This window comes from Epinephelus lanceolatus, chromosome 4 (genome assembly GCF_041903045.1).
Source record: "Epinephelus lanceolatus isolate andai-2023 chromosome 4, ASM4190304v1, whole genome shotgun sequence".
NCBI classification, from domain to species: Eukaryota; Metazoa; Chordata; class Actinopteri; order Perciformes; family Serranidae; genus Epinephelus; species Epinephelus lanceolatus.
In genome coordinates, this window is record NC_135737.1 from 14,045,894 (window position 1) to 14,069,297 (window position 23,404).

At 41.4% G+C, this 23,404-nt stretch overlaps 1 protein-coding gene across 1 annotated transcript in view; it reads left to right on the forward strand.

The window, feature by feature from the left end:
- The window catches only part of axl (AXL receptor tyrosine kinase), a 36,286-nt gene extending 12,887 nt beyond the window's left edge, over positions 1-23,399 (forward strand). Inside the window, exons 7-20 of the mRNA XM_033631414.2 lie at positions 10-205; positions 5,795-5,934; positions 6,060-6,204; positions 6,500-6,517; positions 9,175-9,304; positions 9,589-9,680; positions 12,603-12,698; positions 13,079-13,156; positions 13,677-13,769; positions 14,916-15,037; positions 15,644-15,753; positions 16,217-16,376; positions 18,273-18,409; positions 19,301-23,399. Of these exons, the coding sequence (XP_033487305.1) occupies positions 10-205; positions 5,795-5,934; positions 6,060-6,204; positions 6,500-6,517; positions 9,175-9,304; positions 9,589-9,680; positions 12,603-12,698; positions 13,079-13,156; positions 13,677-13,769; positions 14,916-15,037; positions 15,644-15,753; positions 16,217-16,376; positions 18,273-18,409; positions 19,301-19,760 (1,977 nt within the window). The 3' untranslated portion in view covers positions 19,761-23,399. The remainder of the gene's footprint in view (positions 1-9; positions 206-5,794; positions 5,935-6,059; positions 6,205-6,499; positions 6,518-9,174; positions 9,305-9,588; positions 9,681-12,602; positions 12,699-13,078; positions 13,157-13,676; positions 13,770-14,915; positions 15,038-15,643; positions 15,754-16,216; positions 16,377-18,272; positions 18,410-19,300) is intronic.
- Positions 23,400-23,404: the final 5 nt, after the last annotated feature.

Here is a 23,404-nt window from a genome sequence, read left to right on the forward strand (position 1 = left end):
ATGTTTCAGGCCAAACATGCGGGAGAGTCCTTCAAAGCAGGACCAGATAAGATGATCCACAACCAGAATGTGAACATCCCACCAGCCACGCACCTCATTGGGGACCTGGAGCCCCATAGCCTCTATGCTGTCAGGGTGGCCTGTCACAGCAGCCAGGGCCCATCTGACTGGTCGCACTGGGTGGAGCTACGCACCAAAGAAGGAGGTGAGGCCTCCAACAGACAAGATGTTTGTTTTCACCCAGGGTGTGTGCGTGTGAGGGGTCACCTACTCTGAAGTGAGCTGAGGTCAAGGCTGTGTTATCTGGCTACTGATTGAGTCCAAGTCTCCTCCCACTCCTGCTGTGTACCTCAACCAGTACGAGACAGATACACTGCAGTTAGCAGGCACGACTAAGCCACTTTTAAGGGCGTTTTGGTGTACCAAGGATTATTTTACTAAACTATGAAGCAATATGTTTGCCTTCCACATTTGCATGTAAACACCCAGGATGTATCATTAGAATTTAGCTTTATTTTTTACTGCTAAAAATACCAAACCTTACAGAGTGGTATTTAGCAACAAGCAAGTCAAGTCTCAAGTCTTCACAGACAAATTGCAACTCTTCAGCAGCGAATATAATGATATGTTAGTGTTTTTTTATACATCTAAGACAGGTCTCCTTATAGGCTTAATGATTAAATTTATATTGATAATATAAACAAATATTAAACTTGCTCTAGTATTGATTTTTTTTATTGTTTCAGGATTTTATTTGGTCAAAATTGTAGTACTCATTTAACTTTAAGGGAAACTTCACCCACAAAATGACCATTTGTATATCACTTACTCACTGTGTGTTACGTTGAATTTGTAAAGAAAACTTTGGTTTTCTTTGAGGCCTACACGGTGAACAGAGAATCCAAAAAAGGAAAACATTCTTCAAGAATCGAAGTAAATGGAGTCCACGCTTAACAACAGCAAAACTACATCAAAACATCCATATACAAACACTCACACAAATTGTGCAGTGTATTCCATGTGTCATTTTATTTCACAAACACATCTGTTGTGTTTTAGTGTGTTTGAGAAGTACTGAACACACGACTAGATAAGTAAGACTTGGATTATACAGCACGAGTTGTGTGTGTGTGGAGGTTTTGGTATATTTTTACTGTTAAATGTGGTCCCTGTTTACTTCAATTCATCAAGAATGTTTTCTTTTTCTGGATTTTCCATTTACTGTGGAGGCATGCGAGAAAACAAAGTTTTTTTCAGTAATTCAGCGTAACACATGGTGATTAATCAATATACAGATGGTCATTTTGCAAGTGAAGTATTCCTTTAAGTCTAAAGCCAAGATCTGATATTAAGTCTTTAATGTTTTGCTTAGGCAGTGGTTAATGGCTATAAGTATTTTAATGTTTGACTGTGGCTTTAATGATCTCTTATGACTCTGTTTCATTGTTTTCTATCTTGTCTCAAATTCAAGCTGCCATAGGCTTAAAAAAGTCACTTACAGAGGCCCTTGGGTGTAACAGTCACATTCATGAGTATGTGACAGCTTAATGAAAGACAACAAAATGCCTAAAGAGATACTCTTAATTATCATGGACACTTTCAAGGCATTTTACCCCCCAAATAGATTTATCTGAGCTTGCTTGGTGATTTACTGCAAGTTCAATTCTGTCGACTGCTTTTCAGCTTGACTCCAAGTGAGTCATGACTTATCGAGAACATATTGTATGTATAAGGAGTCAGAGAATCAGGTTACAGTGCACTGTTAGTCATAATATTCCTTCCTGTGCCCCTTTAACTTAGTCTGTGTTTATGAAGAATACCAGACACGAGTCGCTGTACCTCTACGGGCTCTCAAATGTAAACTCTAGAGGTAGAAGGCTTACTGGTATTGAAGGGACAGAGTAGGTGGAGACGGAGTCTGGGAGGGGAGAGGGAAGGAGGGTGGACGTTAAATTCTCATGAAAGGCTTCAGTTAGGATCGCAGCGCTCCGTCCAAACTGTAATGCTCGGCTGCTGTGTGTTTGAGTTTAAACTGAGGTGGGATTTTCCATGCCAGCTCATGCTGTCTCTATCCCTGGATGAATAGGAGTGGAAACAGCGTACACTAAGAGGAGAGATATGCCACAGGAGGGATGATGGGGGCTTTCCATAATGGAAGCTGCTCATAATCTGAAAACACTTAAACGTAGCATTTCTCATAAGTAGGAAAATGGAGAAGTAGCACTCCTTGAAATGCTACTGTAAAGGAGAAGGACAAGAAGTGGTTTTGAGATACGCTGGCTACAGACAGGATTTTCAAGTTTCAGTTCCTCTTTCAACAAGTTATAGAAATCTTAGTTTTGTTTCAGTGGAAAAATCCTCTCTTTTGCCAAATTATGTAATTTCCCTTTGGACAGTGTTGTTTCATCTCTCAGCTCTCTGCACTTGTTCTAATGAGTCAGAGGATGAAAAAAAAACAGAAGATTAGATTCAGCTGGTGGTCAAAGATAGTTCAGGAGGCGCTGAGGGTCAAAGGGAGTGACAGAATGAGGGGGAGAGGTAGACTGCTCACAGCTCAGCCATATTTTCCACATCTCTCTTCGGTTTCAGTGCTTGAGACTGTGACAAAACTCCCATAAGGCTCTACTGTTGAGCCTGAAGTATTTCTTACTTGCGTTTTACTCTGCTCCATTTGTTTCTCATTAAGAAATTGTGCAGATATGTGCTTCACTATCTCTTTACATGTGTCATCCTGGCACAGACAGCCCCATTTGCTGCTCCTCTGTCTCCTCCTTAATTCTTGAGTTATTCACTTCATTACAGACTCTTCTCCTGCCAGTTCCTTTTTGTTCTCATATCCATCCTCCATTTCCCTCAAGTAGACAGTCCTGACTTGCTCCCATTTTGTTGCAATAGTCAGGGTTGGGTTTTAAGGAGTTGCAAGTAACATATGTGAGTAAAAAAGTAGTTTTTTTAAGGAACATTTACTTTTCATGCTCTTTTTTTAAACCATTAATCTACTTTTTGCTTCACTGTATTTGCTATTTATATCTTTATTACAACTATCCTGCTCTAAATGTAGGGATTGAGTGTAGGGAGGAGCACCTCTAGCTGCCATTTTGCCAGCTGCCTTAAAGAAAAAGAAGCATTGCCTGTCTTTTGACCATGATTCATTTTAAATGAGAGTAACTGTACTTTTACTTAAGTATATATTTTTTAGTATTCTGCACACCACTGGCAATAGTCAACCTCAAATCCTACAAACAGCACTGAGAATCTATTTCCTGCATCAAACAAGCAAACAAAGTTTTTTTCGAATACAGTCTTTCAACTTCACATCTTCATCTCTCATTTCCCCCATTTTTTTGGCCCCAGATGACCTGTGATTTCCCTTTGCAGAGCACACAGCTAGGCACTGTGGGAAAAACAAAAAAAAAGGGGGGCTTGATGGTGGGAGAAGGCAAGGAATGGATAGAAGAACAGGGGAACAAGGGGAAGGGGGCGCTTTGAGAAAACACTTATTTTGCTATTTTCCCAAAGCCCACCATTTTCCCCCGAGGATGAGAGAAAAGAAGGAGAGAGAGGAGGGGGCTGATTGTTGGGAGAGGAAGCAAGACGACCCATGTCACCCGCTAATCCTAAAGCTGCAATGAGATTATGTTTTACATATCCATTCTGTAAACTTTTCTTTCACCTAAAATAATTACGGAAATGCTTCTTTCCAAAAAAAAAACCTAACAAAATGAACGGACTATGAGCGGGTGTGGCAACACTTGACAAGTGTTTTGGTGCACTATTTTCATACTTTGTTACACTGAAAATACAGCCAAGACACTGTCTGTACCCCTAAAGTGACGGCAGAATTAATCCAGAGTTACGGGACACCCAAACTTACCGTCCTGATGGAAGTGAGTCATGACGACGTGGCACACGTGTCACATTTAATCCAGTTTAATACCACTGCCAGCAATATGCTACTCCAATCATTTAAGGATTTCAAGACAGACAACAATCTGTTCTCCCATAAAAATTAAAACGAGGTGGATGTCCATAGAAGTTGTGACTTATCTGACGACACTAACATTCATGCTCTGGCTGATCTGGGAAACATGTTTCCTGTGTAGTGCTGAGTTTGTTTTCATTTATGGAGAACAGACTCCAGATCCCAGGGTTATGAGTCAGTTTTTTGGCTTCAGGGTGACCCTTTTCCATCCACGTGTTGACCCACGCGGAGACTGAGAGGACGACATGAAGTGTAAAAGGAAACAGAGTAACAGCCCTGACTCCGAACAATGTTTAAATGCTTCCAAGCATGGTTATCTGACACTGCTTCTTCAACAGCAACATGAAACAGGATGTGAAACAGTAGCCTGCCATGGATGCAGAGGTTAACCTCCTCTGTTGTGAACTAATTGTGGCTCAAAAGTGTATGTTTCTCAGCCTCTTGTCAAGCCTGGGCTGCTTTCATGTGGAACACAAAAGAACAACATGAGGCACTTTTTCTCTGTAGTTTCTGCACTTCAGAAAACGGCACCAGCACAAATCTAGTGTTTTAGTTTTCCTTTAGAAACTCCCTAAATGTCTTAACTGGAGCTTTTTCAACTGTTTTTTCCCCCTCCTCCACAAAGTTTTACGTCAACATCTCTGTTCTCTTGAACTCATAGCATGACAAAAAGAGGCATTACCACAGAGTGGGCAGCGAGGGAGAAGAAAACTTGGAAAGAGGGAGATGGAATCATGTTGGATGGAAGACAGGGAGAGAGAAAGAGACGAAGAGGGGAGGAGAAAGGGAGTAAGGGAGTGGGTAGGCAACAGAGAGGTGGAGAAGGAGGCAGAGAGAGGGACAGATGATGGATCATAGGTGGAGACGAACTGCTGGAATGAGCTTGACTTGGAGGTTGTTCTTGTTGCCGCTGGCAGGCAGAACGGGGACCGCATGTGGAAACAATCATCCGCCAAACGCTTCCTGATAACATCATCCATAGGCTGGGCCATGTTTCCCAAACTCACACTGACTTGGTGTGTGTGTGTGTGTGTGTGTGTGTGTGTGTGTGTGTGTGGTTGTCCAGCTAGTTTGTGTGACTTTGTAAGCCAGCAGAGCGAGTGAGAAGCAAACACAAAGAGAGCCTTAGCTCAAGCGGCAACAAAGGAAATAAGCACTGTCGTCTCCTCGCGAAAAGGTTCTTGGATTTCTGTGCTATACAGAGCATCAATCACACTCACACACACACACAAATTCCTCACACTATTTCTAGCATTTTATTCAACTAGCTTTTCTGTCCACTGGGTTTTTAGTGCTGCCAGCAGCCTCTTTTCACTCACTGGTCCAGAGAGCCAGAAGAGAAAAGGGCAGGCGAGAGAATGAAGCAGAAATAAAGATGGACAGAAGAAGAGGGACAGCATGCAGGAGGGAGACACAGGCCTCAGCATGAGTTTGTCCAACCGTGGCTTCTGAACTCAGCTAATCACTCCTCGTCTGTGGTGCCCTTAGCTCGCCTTTTTTGTCCTAATAACGCCGAATTCTCCACATTCTCTGACATCTTCTCCTTCCAGCTGTTGTAGTTATCCACACCCTAGAGGCTCCAGGCTGTCAAAACAACACACACCTGGCTAACCCACAAACTCACTGGCCCCTGGCCACCGGGCCACAGTCACAGCAATGCCGACTCCTCATTTATACTCAAAATCTTTTGACAAGCACTCTGCCACACCCTGTGTCAAACACTTACCCAATCTTACATCAAGTTTACGGGTAAAAATCCATGCAGATGTGTGAGAAATGAAAATGGCTCAAAGTTGTGCTTTTGTGTTCCAGTGCCAGAAAACCCACCTGTTAACGTGAGTGCGGTGTTGAACGGGACTGAGGTGCTGATGACGTGGGAGGGGCCTCCAGGGAAGCTGAATGGAGAACTGCAGGGCTACATGGTGGAGTACAGCACGCCAGCCGCACAGCAGGTCAGTCTGGGACACACACAGCACAAACCTGTGATGGTTTCTGATGCTGTTCATCAAATTTAGATAAAAAGAGAATATTAAGTCTGCTTCACACTCACCAACTCTCTCTCTGCTTTTGTTGACAGTTTGTTGTGGACACTGGTTTGGACACCGAGCTGTCGATCAATCTGTCTCTCCCCCTGTCCAATGTGTCCTTTCGAGTGTGTGCTTATACAGGAGCCGGGCAAGGACCCTGGACTCCCACACAGACCCTGACACTTATTACTCCTGGTGAGTGACAAGAAGCGTCAAAACTACTAATGAAAATATGCAAAAATAACATACACATCTACTTTAAATGGATTATTTAATATTCTTTTTGTGGATCATTTTGTAATCAACTTTAACTCAGAACGTCTGCAGCATTTTATAATGACATTGAACAGTTTTTACTAGAAGATGTCAGATGTTGTTTCATATAAATTCTGCAAGGATAAACATTATTTTCAGTTTCACTAAACAATGTTGTTTTTCTCCTGAAAGTCAAAATACTGACTCTGCTGTTTTGTGTTTTTTATTCCCACAGAAATGGAGGAATTTAGAGGTGAGTAATGACCGGCTTTGCAAATGCAAACCAACCAACACGCTCTGCTGTGACCTCTCATAGTGGCACGTAATGACATAGTGACAGTAAAGTGAGGCCATGGTGTGTTTTTTCCACCACAGGACTTCTCTTTCTTATTCTCTGTCACTGGGTTTCTCCGTGAGCCCCAAAGTTCCTTCCTGTGTATCTCAGAGAAAAGGGAAGGAAGAGAAAAAAGAGAAGAGAGGATCTCAGAGAGAGACGGGAAAGGGGAAGAGGGGTGGTGGGGTGAATGGGAGACGCATCATAAATATTTATAACAGGCAGGAACAGTGTAGCATCTCTGTTTGCTTAGTCTAATAGAGCCAGACAGACAATTCAAACAACAAGAATGGCAGATAAAAAGAGGCAAGCAAAGTCGGGGGGGGGGGGGGGGGGTGAATTAGAGGACAAGTTAAAAAATAGTGGGTGGTGGTTGTGAGTGAATAGCAGTAGGTTGGGGGGTAGCTGGGAGAACATTTCAATGGGAGAGATGGGACAGCAAGAACTTAGGATAAGTTGGTATAAAAAAGGAGCACATTTTTAGTAAGAGGAGAAATTTTAGATTTAGCTCAACAAATATGGAGAGCAGGACTAAGTCAATTTGACCAGTTCAAATATGTTTTTCCTTGCAGTACTGTGGCATATGTATGTAATAAGCAAACACTAGGTAATCTTCTATTCTACAGTCCACTAATTACCTGGTATTTACTCTGAGTATAGTTAAAAGAAAAGAAGTGGCTAGTAAGTACAAAGTTATTACTTAGTAAGAATGTAAAGCGTCTTTATACAGCACTTTTTAAAACACAGTTAAAAAGTGTTACACACACACACACACACACACACACACATATAGATACGATAAATTAATGGATAAATCAGGCAAAAGTAGTATTACAATATAAAACACAGCACAGTGAGGGACAGACAAAACTAAATCTAACAGACATAACACATCTATAGAAAGGATTGCCTTTAAAGGTGGGTTTTCAGTAGCGGCTTAAAACACTCCAAAGATTCAGCAAATCTTTTGAGAATGGGATTTGACATTGTTCCAGAGGGTTGGGGCTGGAACAGCAAATGCACTATTACCTTTTGCAGTTGGAGTGGGAGGTGGATAAAATGCAGAGAATTGAGGATCGGAGTGGTCGAGAAGTGGACTGGATATCAGAAATGTAACCTGGAAACCTACTAGAAAACTAGATAGCAATAAAATCTAGGTATTAGACTATTACCCATAAGAAAAATATACTAAGTATGAAGTTACTACCTAGTAAGTACATTGAAAGGTGTAAGGAAATTAGATGGGAAAAATGGACATTAAGAAAGTACCCATAGAACTTGGTAGTAAATACCAAGTTATCATTTAGTAAAGTACATGAGAACCTACCAGTGTTAAGGTTGCAATTTTTGTGGTCTTTTCATGTACATACTGTGGTGTTTCCCATTACGTAGTATGTAACTACTTGATAATAACTTAGCACTTACTTACAGTTGATTTGGGCACTTTATTCATCTTCTTTTTTCATCTAGTTTCCTGATCAGTAAACTAAATGTACTTACTAAGTAATTACTTTGTACTTACTCGCCAGTTCTTTTGGTACTTTCCTAATAATAATAATATACCTATATTTTGTTATCATAGAATTTCTGAGTAAATATATCAGGTAATTAGCAGACTGTAAAATAAGGTTGATGCTCGAGTGGATGGTCCGGAGGAAAACTGACAGAGGGCCCTGGGCTGTGGGCATGAACCCAACCCCTCTCCCCCTGGTTGTCTGGCAGAGAAGCAGAGCACAGCCTGGGTTAGTGGGGCTCGCTGGAGGCTGCTCAGGGGCTGTGGGGTAGAGCCAGGTGGCTGAGAGTCAAGCCTGGGCCAGCGGAGCATGCTGGAGGTTTTACAGGGGCTGGAGAAGCAGTCAGAGCAGGTGAGAGGAGAGCCAGGGCCTCAAAGCATGTTAGAGAACCAGAGAAAGGGAGGTCTTGCAGGCCCCTGCCCACAGCTGAGTGACCGCTGCCGGCTGTCCTTCAGTGTCCGTCCACCCATGGACTTTGAGCCTCCAACATGCTCTGTGGGCCCTGGCTCTCCTCTCACCTGCTGTGGCTGCCTCTCCAGCACGGTTAAAGCCTCCAGATTTGAAAAACAAAACATTTATAAAGAGTTTATAAAATATGTTTTGTGATAGACTGTAATGTTAGCAGAAAAAGCTTTGTGGCTGTGGTCAACTGATGACATAAACATTTACAGCAGAGCGTCCCTTCAGACCATCCTCTCTAGCAAAATAAAAGGTTACCAAACATTGTTTTCTTACAGGGGAATTATGAGGATGAATGAACTTTCTTAACAACCCCTGTAAGACAATAATGTGAGGAGATCCTGTCAGACACCTACAGTACAAGCATTTCCATATCTAGTAAAAGGAAATTGACCATTTAATATTGTACACTGCCACTGTGACACTCCATATATAGGCTGACAAGTGCAACTACATTCATAAATAATTACACAGCTTTACATTTTTGTCCTTTGCCTTCAGTTGAGTTCAGTTGATTAAAAAACAAAACTTTCCCTTCACCTTAAAAAACCCACATGACTTAACCCTCCTGTGTCTCTGTCTACATCCCTGCCCTTCCCGTAGGTCCGTCATCGCCCCCAGCCTTTTCCTGGCACTGGTGGTATGTGGTGATGGCCATCGCCGGCGCCGTGTCCATTGCTGTGCTCATGGCTGTTTACGTGGCCAAGCTGCGGCGCAAGGAGACGCGCTTTGGGTGCGTAGGCTGTTGGCGCTCCTCGTGGGTGGAAGGGAGGGACTCTATATTTGTGCCAAACCAAAAGATCTTCAGTGTTTTTCTGCTCCTTGACCCAGTTGCTTTACTAATGCATGCATTCTGAAGCATTTGGACGGAGTATGAGACATCTGTTTAGCAAGACCAGCAGTCGTTCTTATGAATTATGGAGCAATGCCATGTTTTCAGCTGTGTTTACAAAACTGCTGGAGAGACCTCTCATTGTGTTTTGTCCTGATTTGTATGATGTGTGTGTGCATTCACAGAGAGGCGTTTGAACCCATGATGGAGAGCGGGGAGCTTGTGGTCAGGTACCGCGCTCGCCGCACCTACAGTCGCAGGACTACAGAAGCAACATGTGAGTTTCCCCTCTCTGCCCCGGCATGTTGCTCAGGAAGGTGACACTTTATATTTGCACCGGATTGTCCCTACAGCAGTATAAGATGAATCTCACTGCATGCCCAAACGTGCCTCTGTCCCCAGGATAGATAGCAGTACAAAAAAGGTAGCATTTTCTGTCATGCCCTGGGCTCGGATCCAACAGTTCAGTGGAAGGAGATCTTTGGTTGTAATGACATACAATGACAGTTCTCTTCTCCACTTTTCAAGACAAGAATCACGTCCTCGGTTTGTTTGGTTGATCAAAGGCAGGAATGCGAAGAGCTAATTCATTCCCCACAGCTGTGAAAACAGCCCTGGAGTGTTCAGTCAGCTGACACACTTCACAACAACACTGTGCCCCTTGTGCTCTATAAAGTTTTATCTTTTTTATAATCATATCAATTAGATGTACAGTAAAGCCATGTATGAAGTTGTGCCCTGTGTAGTCAGTTAACTGACGGCAGAATTAAATTTAACTCAACTGCATTTTACTGTCAGAGCAGAGCAGAGGAAAGAGGAGGGAGCGGGGAGGTGAAATCAAGATAACAGCATACTATGGGGATACGTTTACATCAGGGAGAGAGTGACTTGACGTACCCCTCCTATGAATGAGATTTCAAACTTAAGCAGCCTGTAACAACAGACGAGGAGTTACTTCACTGCTCTGACTGGAGGTCATTTCACCTTTGGGGAGTAAAGTGAGAGTTTCAAGTCTTGTCCAAGTGGCGCTATGACCTCATACTAGTGAAATACAAAGTCCCTGTGAGGCCTCATGATTACAGACAGAGATACTTACCTGTAAACACAGCATGCAGACTCAAATTTCACACAGCTGGGTCACATTCAAGCCATGACATTGTCCCAGGTGTAATATTTGTACAGAGCTCATACACAAGTCTCAGCTTGCTGCCGCCACAAAGGCGCCAGGGGAAAGGCAAAACTGTAGAAAAAAAACTTATTCAGAGAGTAAAATGAGACTAACCAAAAAAAGAGATGTGCAGATAATGTGTACTCTAAGTGAATGAGGGAAAGTTCAGTGGGAATAAAGGAAGGGGTCAGATTGGAGGGATTTGGGTGGGATTTAGGCTGCTGATGTTGACCAGTAATTTTGACCACTTCTCAGGACAAAGTCGAAACCCTGGGGCTTCGGTTATTGCATGCATTGGCTAATAGCTGGTCACGCCAGCATGTGTTGGAAAATGCCTGAGGACTGAGCACATTGTTGTTTGTCGCGTGGCAGATTGATGGTGTAGCAGCAGCTGGAGAGGGTCTTCTGATACATGTCGTTGCCTTGTCATATTCTGGCCCAGATGTGAAAACAGAGCTGATGTCTGTAGCACAGTCTGCTCGTCACCATACAGCTCCATGACAGCCAGCTGGTTGAAGGGAGTCAGGAATATTTAAACCAGCGTAAATCCTCTGACCTCAAGTCCCCAACCTGCTCCCCTGCAGGATCACATGGTCAATCATCTGAGAGCCCAGAGAGGCTCCATGTCAGATAGTCAGACAGTGGACCTATTATAGTTTGGGATTATTTTTTAAATTTTTGTTTGTTTTTGACTCTATTTTCAGCTGCACTTAAAGGGATAGTTTGTATTTTTTTAGTGGTGTTGTATGGGATACATAATCAGTGTATTACATATGTTAGACGGTGGTCTGCACACTCTCACTTTGGAGAAGCAGCAGGAGTATTGACAAGGAAGCTAAGCAATGTACTGCTGTGGATGGGGGCGGCAGCAAAACATATTTTAGCCAATAAAAACATTTAACAGTTTAAGTGCACGCCATATTGCAAGTATTTTCACCCCTTTACCTCTTCATCAGACAGACATTTCCGATGAGGAAGCAATTAATACCTTCAGTTCCCCATCTACAATCCCGTCAAAGCCAGCAGACTCCGCTGACAAAAACTGTAATTTGGTGTTGCTGATCTGGTCTACCACTGCCTTGATCAGTCAGTGTGTTTGTGTTATTGTGTGACTCATGGGAATCCAAACAAACCCTTTTAAATGCCAAAGTCACACATTAACACTGACAAAATAACAGCGGTTGACCAGCCGCTCCTGTGTTCATGTTACTGTAAATCACTGTTCTTCTCAGTGGAGTCTGGCTTTAAAGAGACTGTATTTCTCACTCATTTCAGCCCTGTCTGGTAAAGCAGTGCAAATATTCTAAATGTAGCATACACATAAACTAATATTTATGTTTTTAGGTAGGACTTTGCTGCCCCTGTCCACAGCAGTACACTGCTTGGCTTCCATGTTGGACTAAGATCTGTTTCTCCAAACGGGGGGCCAAACTGCCAACAGATATCTACTGTATGTAATACACTGATTATGTATAAGTACCTCATACAGCCCCACTTCAAAAGATCCAAACCATCGCTTCAAGTTTTAGTTTAAGTTTTGGGGTTTGGTAGTTTTAGTTCCAGTTATATTTATGTGTAGTTTTTCGTTTTGACTTGAAGATTTATTTGCAGTGTAGACTCAAATTTTAACACTCTGAAAGTGATGAGACTTTTTGTAAGATATGATCATTGATGTTTAAAGTAAGTTTTAAGTACGCCTGAATGTTGTGCATTAGAAACAATAGATACTGACTTATTTAGTACAAATCAAATAATGTTATGTGACCTCATTTTCTGCCATAACAAAAAGAATAAAGCTAAGATGTTTTTTTTCTAGTGAGTTTTACAAGTAGACAGGGTGGTTTTTAGTTCAGTTATAGTCTTATTTCCATTGTTGTTCAAGCTGGCAGTGTTTATTAACACTTTGTTTTTGGCTTGGTGTTGTGCATTTAGGTTTTACAGTCTGACTGTTATTCCACTCTTTTCTGTGTTGTTCATTAAAATTCTTTACGCCCCAAACACCATTAAAATTCCTTATTTTTCCCTCCTCAGTGAACAGCCTGGGCATCAGCGACGAGCTGAAGCAGAAGCTCCAAGACGTGATGGTGGACAGACATAAACTCACCCTGGGAAAGACCCTGGGAGAAGGTACTGCTTTCTTTTGTTTGTGTCAGTCCTATTTCTGGGACAGCCTGGAGTTGATATGTACGGTGTAAGTACAGGGAGTGCCTGACAAACAACAAGGTGAAAAGATCATTTGTAAACACAGGGTTGGTACATACTGTAGTTCATAATTAGGATTTATTTGCAGCAGCACTAATGCGTGCTTTCCACTTATCTCCAGTCATTTCTGTCTAACACTAACATGTTTTGACCCTGGGTCTAGTCTAACAGTGTACAAAGAGATAACCTCATAGCCTTGTACTCTGTGAAGTCAGTAGACGAACAACTCCTCACTGTTTAATATGACATTTAATATTGTTGCATCTAAACTGGGTGTTTGATTGTGTTTTAATTTCTTTCTTCAGGGGAGTTTGGCTCTGTGATGGAAGGGCTGCTGACTCAGGAGGAGTCTGTTCTCAAAGTTGCTGTCAAGACTATGAAGAGTGAGTAGACTGTAAAAGTACTCAGCAATCACCACAATGAATCCCTTCATCTTGGAGACACAGACCAACTGATGCACAGCCCCCTGGGTCAGAAATTAACAAGTGTTGGGGGCAAAAATGTCAGTTTTTGATCGGAAAACAGACAACGATGCAGCTTGTGAAAAATATTGGCAGAAGAAAAAATTGACCCTGTGTTGACCGGAGTACCAAAATAAAGACAATTGTGTAAAAACGAAGTGAAGTTGAGGGGAAAAAGAGGGATTACAAGCAACTAAAAGTTGGGAAAAAACAGCGCCACCCTCTAATGTGAGATTTCTGCCAGTTTTAAACTGTGGTGGTGAAGTTAAAACAAACTTAGTGGTAAAAACTGCTAACATGTCTTAAATCATAGTTTAATAAGTTCAGGAGCCAAAACATCTTCTGAAATAAAAGTTTATTTCTAACCCTGGCCACCTCTCAACCTGGCAGCCATGAGCTTAACAAAACCACACGGCCTCACCTCTGCTTGTCTCCTCCACAGTTGCCATCTGTACACGCTCAGAGATGGAAGATTTTCTCCGTGAGGCCGCCTGCATGAAAGAGTTTGACCACCCCAATGTCATGAGGCTTCTAGGTGAGTTCATACTGCCCACCCACCACATCAAAGATCAGCTAATTGATGTTACAAAAAGACACGTTTTCTCTCTTACCCTGTATTCTTGGGTTTCTTTACCCAGGTTTTCAGATAGGCACAGTGCAGGTGAATACATTTAAAGGAATACTGCACCCACAAAATGACCATTATATCAATTAGTCACGCGATGTTACCTTGACTTTGTAAAGAGACCTTTGTTTTTCTTGCATGCCTCTGCAGAAAACGACGAACACGTTGATTTATTGATTGATGGGGACCATGTTTAACAACAGCAAAACTATATCACAATATCCATTTACAAACTTTCCCAACTCATGCCATATAATCCAAGTCTCAGTTATCCACTTGTATGCTCAGTACTTCCCAAACACATACATTTTTGCAAAAACTTTAGTACCTAAAACTGAACTAAAAGTGAAACTTGTCTATGCTCTCCTCAAAGCCAGACTCTAATACTAAGGTTTTTTTTTAAATAAAATGGGTGTGTTTGTGAAGTACTGAGCATACAGCTGGATAAATGAGACTTGGATTACACTGCAGGACTTTCACTGTTGTACCCAGTCAATCAATAAATCAACATGTCTGCAGTTTTCCTTGGAGTCATGCGAGAAAAGCAAAGTTTTCTTTACAAATTCAAGGTAACACAACATGAATAATTAATTCACAAATGGTCATTTTGTGGATAAAGTATTCCTTTGACATTAAACATTGCATTTAAAAAAAAGATTAAACAGCAATACATCATCAGAAAAACAGTCTTGTTCAGTTCTTGTTCAAGTGTTTGAAGATTGCTCAGGTTCCCTATAATCCTCACTATAAATAGTTTTTGATGGAACTACTTTCTACCGAAGTAATAGTCCTGATTTAGACTTTTTTTTAGAAAATTATTAAGAATATCAATGGCATTAGTCTTTGGAAAGATTAAATGTTTGAAATGAATATTTAAAATCCTGGGCAAAAGAAACCACAAATATACGAACGAACCCTTTAAAAAGTAGTGTCTTATTTAATTAGCAAATTCAAGAGTTGTTTTAAGATAATGAGTAATATCTCTATGCAATTTCTATGTGTAGAGAACATGTTTGTAGTCTTTGTGTATAATACTAAGCTGAGGTGTTTTTCCAGGTGTGTGTCTGCAGACTGTGGAGAGTGAAGGTTACCCCTCCCCTGTGGTCATCCTGCCCTATATGAAACACGGCGACCTGCACAGCTATCTGCTATACTCAAGGCTGGGAGACTGTCCTGTGGTTAGTCTGATTTTAAACAAAAAAACATAAAAGCAGAGTCAGCAACACATACACTCGTGCAAACACAGGCAGTCGCACGCACACAGTCTCACACAGTTTAACAGCTTAATGGGTACAGGGTTTAGAAGTTCACATGAATGTCTGTCAGCAAAATGGAATCCAAAGGTCAATGTAGACGTAAAGTGTTTGTTACAGTAAGTCCCTATCCACACCTTCTTGGCAGCGCATACACTCTGAAGTCATGAAAACACCAGATATGTGTCTGTTGCTGCTATCTGCTAACTTATTAATGGATGAGATGTCTTTTTGGAATCGAGAAGTGCTGTACGCAGTAAGTCCCCAAAGAGCCGAGTTGAGAAACACAAGCCTAATCAAAACAAGATTCTTACAGAATGTTGAAACATCCATGAGCTCGGCAAACATTCAAAAACATAATGGTGTTGAATCCGATTCTTCCCACAGGAGGAGGCTGTTAGTATATGGGGCAGGGAACATTAAGTTCAGATAGATCACAGGTCCTCAAAGACTCTAGTGCCCTCTACTGTGCAGAAAAGAAATGTCAGCTGTGTGTGACTGAAACCTTTTTCTATCTGCGCTGTCCTGCAGTACCTCCCATCTCAAATGTTGGTAAAGTTTATGACCGATATTGCCCGAGGGATGGAGTACCTCAGCAGCAAGAACTTCATCCACAGAGACCTTGCCGCTCGCAACTGCATGTAAGCACAATTCCTGCTTCCACTTTTTACTTTCTTGGTTCCTGTATGTGTTATCACTTGTTCTTTCAAGAGGAACTTAAAGAGAACTAAAAGTAGACCAAGAGACTGTGCTCAAAACAACATCTGGGAGAGGGGAAGTCCAAGAAGGCTAATATGATACAGGACAGGCATACCATTCCAGCATGGGTATTACGTTTAATAAACTGTGCTTCCTATTTTATAATACTATCATATATTTTGTATGTAGAAAATAACTAGCAACTACAGCTTTTAAGTAAATGTAGTGGGATAAACAAGTACAAAAATGTAGTGGAGTAGAAGTAGAGATTTTCTAAAGTAAATTCTTAAACATCTCAAAATTTTACAGCACTTGGATTTATCTTGTTTTTGTACTTCCCATCATTGCCTGAATGCCCCTTTTCCAGAATTGCAGCGCTCTAACACTCTTGTGTCTCCTCCTCAGGCTGAATGAGAACATGAATGTATGTGTGGCTGACTTTGGCCTCTCTAAGAAGATCTACAATGGAGACTACTACAGGCAGGGGCGGATCTCAAAGATGCCCGTCAAATGGATCGCTATTGAAAGCTTGGCTGATCGTGTCTACACCACTAAGAGTGATGTGGTTAGTTCACCCACTATGTGTTTGTGTGTGTGTGTGTGTGTGTGAGTGTGTGTATTAATTCCTTTGTGGGGACTCCTCTCTCGTCTGGGGACTGGTCCCCACAAGGTTAAACAATTTATTAGGGTTATTTGGCTTTAGCTTATGTTTAAGAATGACACCTAATATATTACTTTTTCCATAATATCTTTTTTTGAGTATTAAAAGACTTTAAAAGACCTGAAATTGTTTCTAAAAGTTGCAGTGGATTGTTTAAAGGTCCAGTGTGTAGGATTTAGTGCCATCTAGTGGTGAGGTTGCAGAACTGAAATTTCTCCCATGTACCAAGCGTGTAGGAGAAATACGGTGACAGTACAAAAATGTGAAAAAGCGAATGGCCCTATCTAGAACAGGTCTTTGGTTTGTCCGTTCTGGGCTACTGTAGATATAAACAGCTCATTCTAAGGTAACAAAACACAATGGTTTCTATTTTCAGGTGATTATAAACTAATGACTAATAGTTACAGATATTGTATACCATTTTCTGCCAACAGATGCTTATAAACCCTACACACTGGACATTTAAGTGGTGATAAATTTCACAGCAGAAGGAATCAAAAACTCTATAGAAACTTCTTAAAGCACCCTGCAGCCTAATGCATTACCCCATGTCAGCTACATGGATAGATAGATAAATACTTTATTGATCCCAAAGGAAATTCACTTGCTCAGTGTTTTCCAATCAATCATCATTTCACCATTGTATGACTAATTACATTACATTAAAACAACATTTTGGAGCATCAAGGCGAGAGACAGGATGAAATGGAAGCACTCTACTGTGGCACTCTACTTTGGCTAGTTTAAGAAGTTTCAGTAGGCTAGATGGTTTATTTTAGTTCCACTGTCAAAACTGATGTCTACAGTAGGGGGGCGGCAGTAGCTCAGTCCATAGGGACTTGGGTTGGGAACCGAAGGGTCGCCTGTTCAAGTCCCCGTCCAGAGCGTGGACTGGTAGCTGGAGAGGTGCCAGTTCACCTCCTGGGCACTGCCGAGGTGGCACCGAGGTGGCACCGAACCCCCCAACCGCTCAGAGCGCCTGTCATGGGCAGCCCACTCTGACATCTCTCCACTTAGTGCATGTATGGGTCCAGTTTGTGCATGTGTGTGTTCGGACCTGTGTGTAATTGACAACAGAGTGAAAAATTGAATTTCCCCTCGGGGATTAATAAAGTATATAAAAAAAAACATTAAAAAAATTAAATTAAATTACATGAGGTGAGTGTATAGGAAAACGTCAATTTTGGATGACTATTGCTCTAAGGATACCATAATGGTAAAGGGATAGTCCAGAGTTGTGCATGTAGTTGTTATGGTAAAGTCTGGCCTCCAGGAAATGAGTGCAAGTTGAGACAATGTCCTCACAAGTTACAAAAACAGATGAATTTCAGTCTATTATCAGTTCAGTGATTAACTTTTGACCTTTTTTTTACGCTTCAAAACTGAGAAATGGCACTACTGTAATATCCTCATGATGAGAGAACTGAAAGTTTTCAGTTTTCAGTAGAATATACTTTACATACATATTAACATTTGGGACAGACATGAGCAGTAACAGCTGATATTATGACTGGGAGTATGTATGTATGCGCGAGGGGCCCTGGTTTCCATGCACATGTGAAAGTGTTAAAAAGGATGTACATTCTTTAGTAAGCTGTGCGTAGAAGGATGTCCGTAAAGCCTAGACAAACATGGCTGTGTTATTCCCATAGCTAGTGTTTGACCAGTGCAGATTAATGTTTGAGTTGTGCGTGACAAGGTGTGTAAAACCCTAAAGGAATTCAAAACTCTTTAACCCTTTCCCTCTCTCTCCCTCCTTACCATTTCCTATACCTTTCCTTCTCTCTATTTCTCTCTCAGTGGTCATTTGGCGTCACCATGTGGGAGATCGCCACACGGGGCCAGACTCCATACCCTGGGGTGGAAAACAGTGAGATTTATGATTACTTGAGACAGGGGAACCGTCTCAAACAGCCTCCGGACTGTCTGGACAGCATGTGAGTGCCGGCTTCTTCACATTCCTCACTAAACACACTCAGCTGATGATGAAGTACTTTGGGAATCTTTCGCATCCTGATTAGAAGTACCTTTTTTCCCATAATGATTGCTTTATGGTTAGAGGCTAGAGGCTAAAAACAGATCTGCTTGCCCCTTCCTTAGTAATAAGTGTAGGACTGATATTTTAATGATATGAAGTTTCATTAGTTAGTAATTAGTTTCAGTCTAACTTGTTTAACAGTAATTTGAAAGCATGCTTTTGTATGATTTTCAGGTAACATCATTTTATAAGTTTCACAATTTCCAGATAATATCCAAGGAAATTCCAGGAAAAAGGAATTTATTATTTGCTGCTAATCATAGGAAAATTTTCCAAGACAACACTTCTGCCACTTCTGACCAATTTAGTTGTAGAACCATGAAAAGATTGAAGTGGTGGAGATAGAATAGGTAAAAGGAATTTCATGGAAACATCCGGTTTAAGATATGTATATACCATGTTTATAACAGCATAGTAATAAATATTAATTTATTATCTGGAATTTTTTTTGGGGGGAAACAAAGGCTTTCTAGGTAAGCTAACCCTCTGTCTGAAACAGACAAACCAAAAACTGATTCTAGATAGGGCCATTTGCGTTTTCACGTTAGCTACTATAATTTGCAGCCTCTCCGCAATGAGCAGTGTTAGAAAAAAAAAATGAACATGAAATTTATTCAGTGTTTTCACTGGTTTAAATCACCAATCTCCATTTGTTTTGGAGAAGAGACCTACTACTAAATACTTACTTATATACTATTATATACTACTACGATTACTATATATACTTTTTATATCATATTCCATTTGAATTCTACATTAAATACAATGATTATTTCTTCTTCCTCTCCAGCTACGCCCTGATGTTCTCCTGCTGGCTGCTGAGCCCGAAGGATCGCCCGTCATTTGAGTCCCTGCGCTGCGAGCTGGAAAAAGCCCTTGAGGATCTTCCAGACACCCAGGACCCAGATGAGATCTTGTACGTCAACATGGACGAGTCTTCCATGGAGCTAGGGGCCGTTGGTGGCCGTGACCCCATTGGGGGACCGGCCCCTCTCTGCCTGAAGGGCCTAGACTCTGTGACCACAGTGGAGGTCCACCACCCCAACCGCTACGTCCTCTGTCCCCAACACGAGACCAACCGAGCCCTCTCTGAGTCCTTGGAGAGCCTGGACATGCCAGTGTCATCCTCCACAGCCACGCTGCCTATACAGCCCTCCTGCCACTCCACTCCCAACCCCACCCCAGCTCCCACCCCAACTGTCGAGCTGCTGGAGGACAGGGAAGGGTCCAGGAAAATGCCCTGGCAGTGATGGCTTCACTCTTAAAAATGACAAGACTCGTCACTGCCAAAGCGTGCTACCTTTTAACCCCAGTCCATGAACGAGATCCAGCCTCTTGCTACTGACTGTAAGAAACCTAACGTGCCCCTACATTCATATTTTGCACAACTACACACACAGCCGAAGACATTCCAAGGAGATGAAGGACTAGGATTATCTCCTTTGTAAACCCTCTGAAATTAGCACATTTGTAAGCACAAGTGTAGCAGGACAAACACAATTATGGATGGTGGGTGAACAAGTTTAAAGGACACGTACACTGCAGCACAATCAGAGAAATTAATTCCTAGTCACTATAGCAATAAAATACCATACCTGCACAACTACCTGCATACAACAGATTGATCTCCTTCACACGATTAAGCTAGAAAATCTCTGTGAAACCAGTTCAGACACTGCCAGGCTGAATCTACAACCAAACAAACTCAGGAGCTCGAACTTGTGAGTAAGGGCTAAGATGGAGGACTCGCACCAGCTGAGGAAAGTGTTCCTCTGATGGAGAAACCTCACCCATCTGAATCCATGCTCCTGTGTAACTGAGCAAAAATAAGTCAAGGACTGGTAGGGAAGAAAGGAAGCAGCAACAGTGTCTCTGTCACTGAAGGTGTCATCTGATGAAGATGACTGGCTGCTTTGATACAGTTTATGAAGGACAATAAGATGAGTTTAGGGCTAAAATCCCCAGCGGTGTCGCTGTTGGGCTGCTTTTTTTTTTAACATTGAGCACCATAATTTTTCAACTTCAAGCTGCATTTTTTTTTTTTTTTTACAGATGTCATAATCCTTCAGCTAAAGTTCACCATACCTAAAGTTCAGACTTTTACCCGACAGCAACAGAATATAAATGAAATATCATTTTTAAAAATAAGTAATACATTTAAACAATATAAAGAGACCAAATTTGCTGAGAAAATAAATTCCACTTCAGGCTTTAGAGACTTTTGTGTGAGGCTGTTTTGAATGAGGATCCTCCATCTTATTGATCAAAACCCACAGGAGTTTGTATGATAGCCTAATGTAGCGCTCTAACAACCCCTGCTTCCTCTCCAGGGGTCATACTGCTAGGTGTGCATGAAGCACCATGAGCCATGTACCGTCCACACAAGGTAACATGTGAAAGTCCTAATTCAACTACTCCATACATCTTTGTCACAACTCAGGAACCTGAGAGTTTGCTCAGCAGTGGCAGAGGTACTGGTCAAATCAAGAGGGTACAGATAATCAGAGGCAGGTGGATGGACTGAGGCTCGGTACGGACATAATGGAGTTACCCAAGGCAAATGGCGGGATAAGCTCCTCACCTTTGCATTTGGCTCAAGCACAGTGTTATTACTTATTTTGTCTTTTTTTTAAAATGCTGATTTTTGTATTTCTACAACTTTGCACTAATGTTTTTATATCATTGTATGTTTGTTGATAATTTGTATATCTTTTACGCCTTTTTTGTGTTAATGACTTTCTGGACAGTCTTCCTGCAGACGCCTCTCATGAAATTAGTTCACATGTAACAACTTGCATATTCATAAAGGCAGAGAACAAAGCCTGTGAACACATTTAAAGGGATAATGTGCCCATTTTTAAACAGCTTTGTATCATAACAATGTGGGTAGCATGTATAAATGAACTGTGGTAAATGTTCTCATCTTACCAGTGCACAGATCTCCTTGCTCATCTCTCAGCTCAATTTTTTGTGGTTCTAGGGCTGTTGCTTGAACTACAGATTGTACTTCCGCATTTTTGTATGCCCGGACACAGAGAGTATAGAAGCAGATTGGGAGAGAGAGACTGGCCTCTCTCAAACTCAGTCCAAACTGATCAAATGATAAAACTGAGCAGTGCTGACAAAATATGAATCAATATTCTGTTACAATATCTCATATTTCTCACCTTAAATGTCTCCAGAAACATGTTTTAGTGCACTGTTTATCTGTAATTTGAGACTGTTTGTTACCAGCCAGCTGTTTCCTGTGGGAAAATGGAAAAGCTCGCATTACATCACCCACCTTTTGGGAGTGTTTATTGGTTCAATGTGGCAAAGTGCATTCTGGTAATTGTAGGTTTTCTACCTCTTTCGCAGAAGCAAATGCCACAGCCCTTTTTGCGTTTTTTTACTGCATAAACAGCCCAGGTTTATAGACCAAGACCATCATTCCATCAGTGAAATACTTCTTTAACTCCATTCAGTGGAGTGCTTTCCATAAATGAGCAAAGACTGGGAGACTGGGAAACATGACTAACCTCATCATCTGACATCATCCTGGCGCTCTTTTATTCTGCGGTATTTTTGTTTCTCGAGGTTTAGCACTGTAAATAGAATTCTGGTACCAGCAGAGTTGAGGAGGAGGAGGAGACAGAAAGCAGCAGCAAGTGTGCTTTGAGGCTCACTAGCTGCAACTTTGCATTGTGCATGCACTTATTTTTATATATATCCACACTATATATATATATTTGCTTTAGTTTATACTTTTGTCATTGGAATGGACCATATTCCAACACACATTTTGGGAGAGCTATTGTTTCAATGAGGCGCTGTGTTTCTCAGATGTATACATCAAAGGTACTATATGAAACAGTATACAGTGATATTTTATACCTGTAGCATTACTGAAATTCCTTGTTTAGATGAAATGTACTTTTCTTGTTATACCTTTGGTACTGAATAGTCATTGAGTTATAGTCCTACAGAGTGGTGCTAAGACTGAGGCACTGGTCTTGTTTGGTCTGTATCAAGATTTCACCAGTTTGAAAGCAGATATACCCACAGTGTTACACCAGCCACTGTGTTTGAAACATTGAGGTGTTTAGCATGGGCGGATTATGAGAAAACGGGCTCCTGGGCACAGACACGCAGAAGGCCTCACCACCTCTCCTACATAGAGCTTTACAGTTGTTTAGCCCCTTTTTGTTGTAGTTTTGTGTGTTTTTGTAGTCGTTACAATCTCTGTGATTTTGTACCGCTTTGTGGTAATTTTATGTCTCTTTGTAGTTAATTGTTACTTTGTGGTCATTTTGAGTGTTCTTGAAGTTGCTTTGCATCTCTTGATAGTTACTTTGAGTATCTTTGTGGCTGTTTTGACCATTTTCATAGTCATTGTCTTTTTGTGTCTATTTGCAGCTGTTTTGCATCTCTTTGTAGCCTTTTTGTTTTTCTTTTTGGCCTTCTTTTGTCTCCGTGTAGTCATTTTATGTTTCTTTGTGGTCATTGTGAGTCTCCTCCGGGTCAGCACATGTTCATTTGAGTAACATTTTGCAGGTGAAGGCCAGGGGAGGGGCCCTGACACTTTTGGCCCCTGGGCCTGTATCTGGTAAACCCGTTCATTAATCCTTTCATTTAGTAAAAAAGTTAAAGTAATGCTCCAAGGAGATTCCAGCAAAAACAAATTACTCCTTAATGAACAAAATCGGTTCAGCCTTAAAACTTTACCTTCAGTGCCTTCAGAGAGCCAGTATTTTTGCATCAATGTGTGTGTGTGGATTGTGATTCTCCTGGTGTGTTGAATTGGGAGAAGACTGTACTATAGTTGCCTTTATATTGTCACTGTCATGATTTGTAAACAAAGTTTTATACAGTACCTACAGTATTTTGTATAAGAAATAAATATGTTCATCATGAA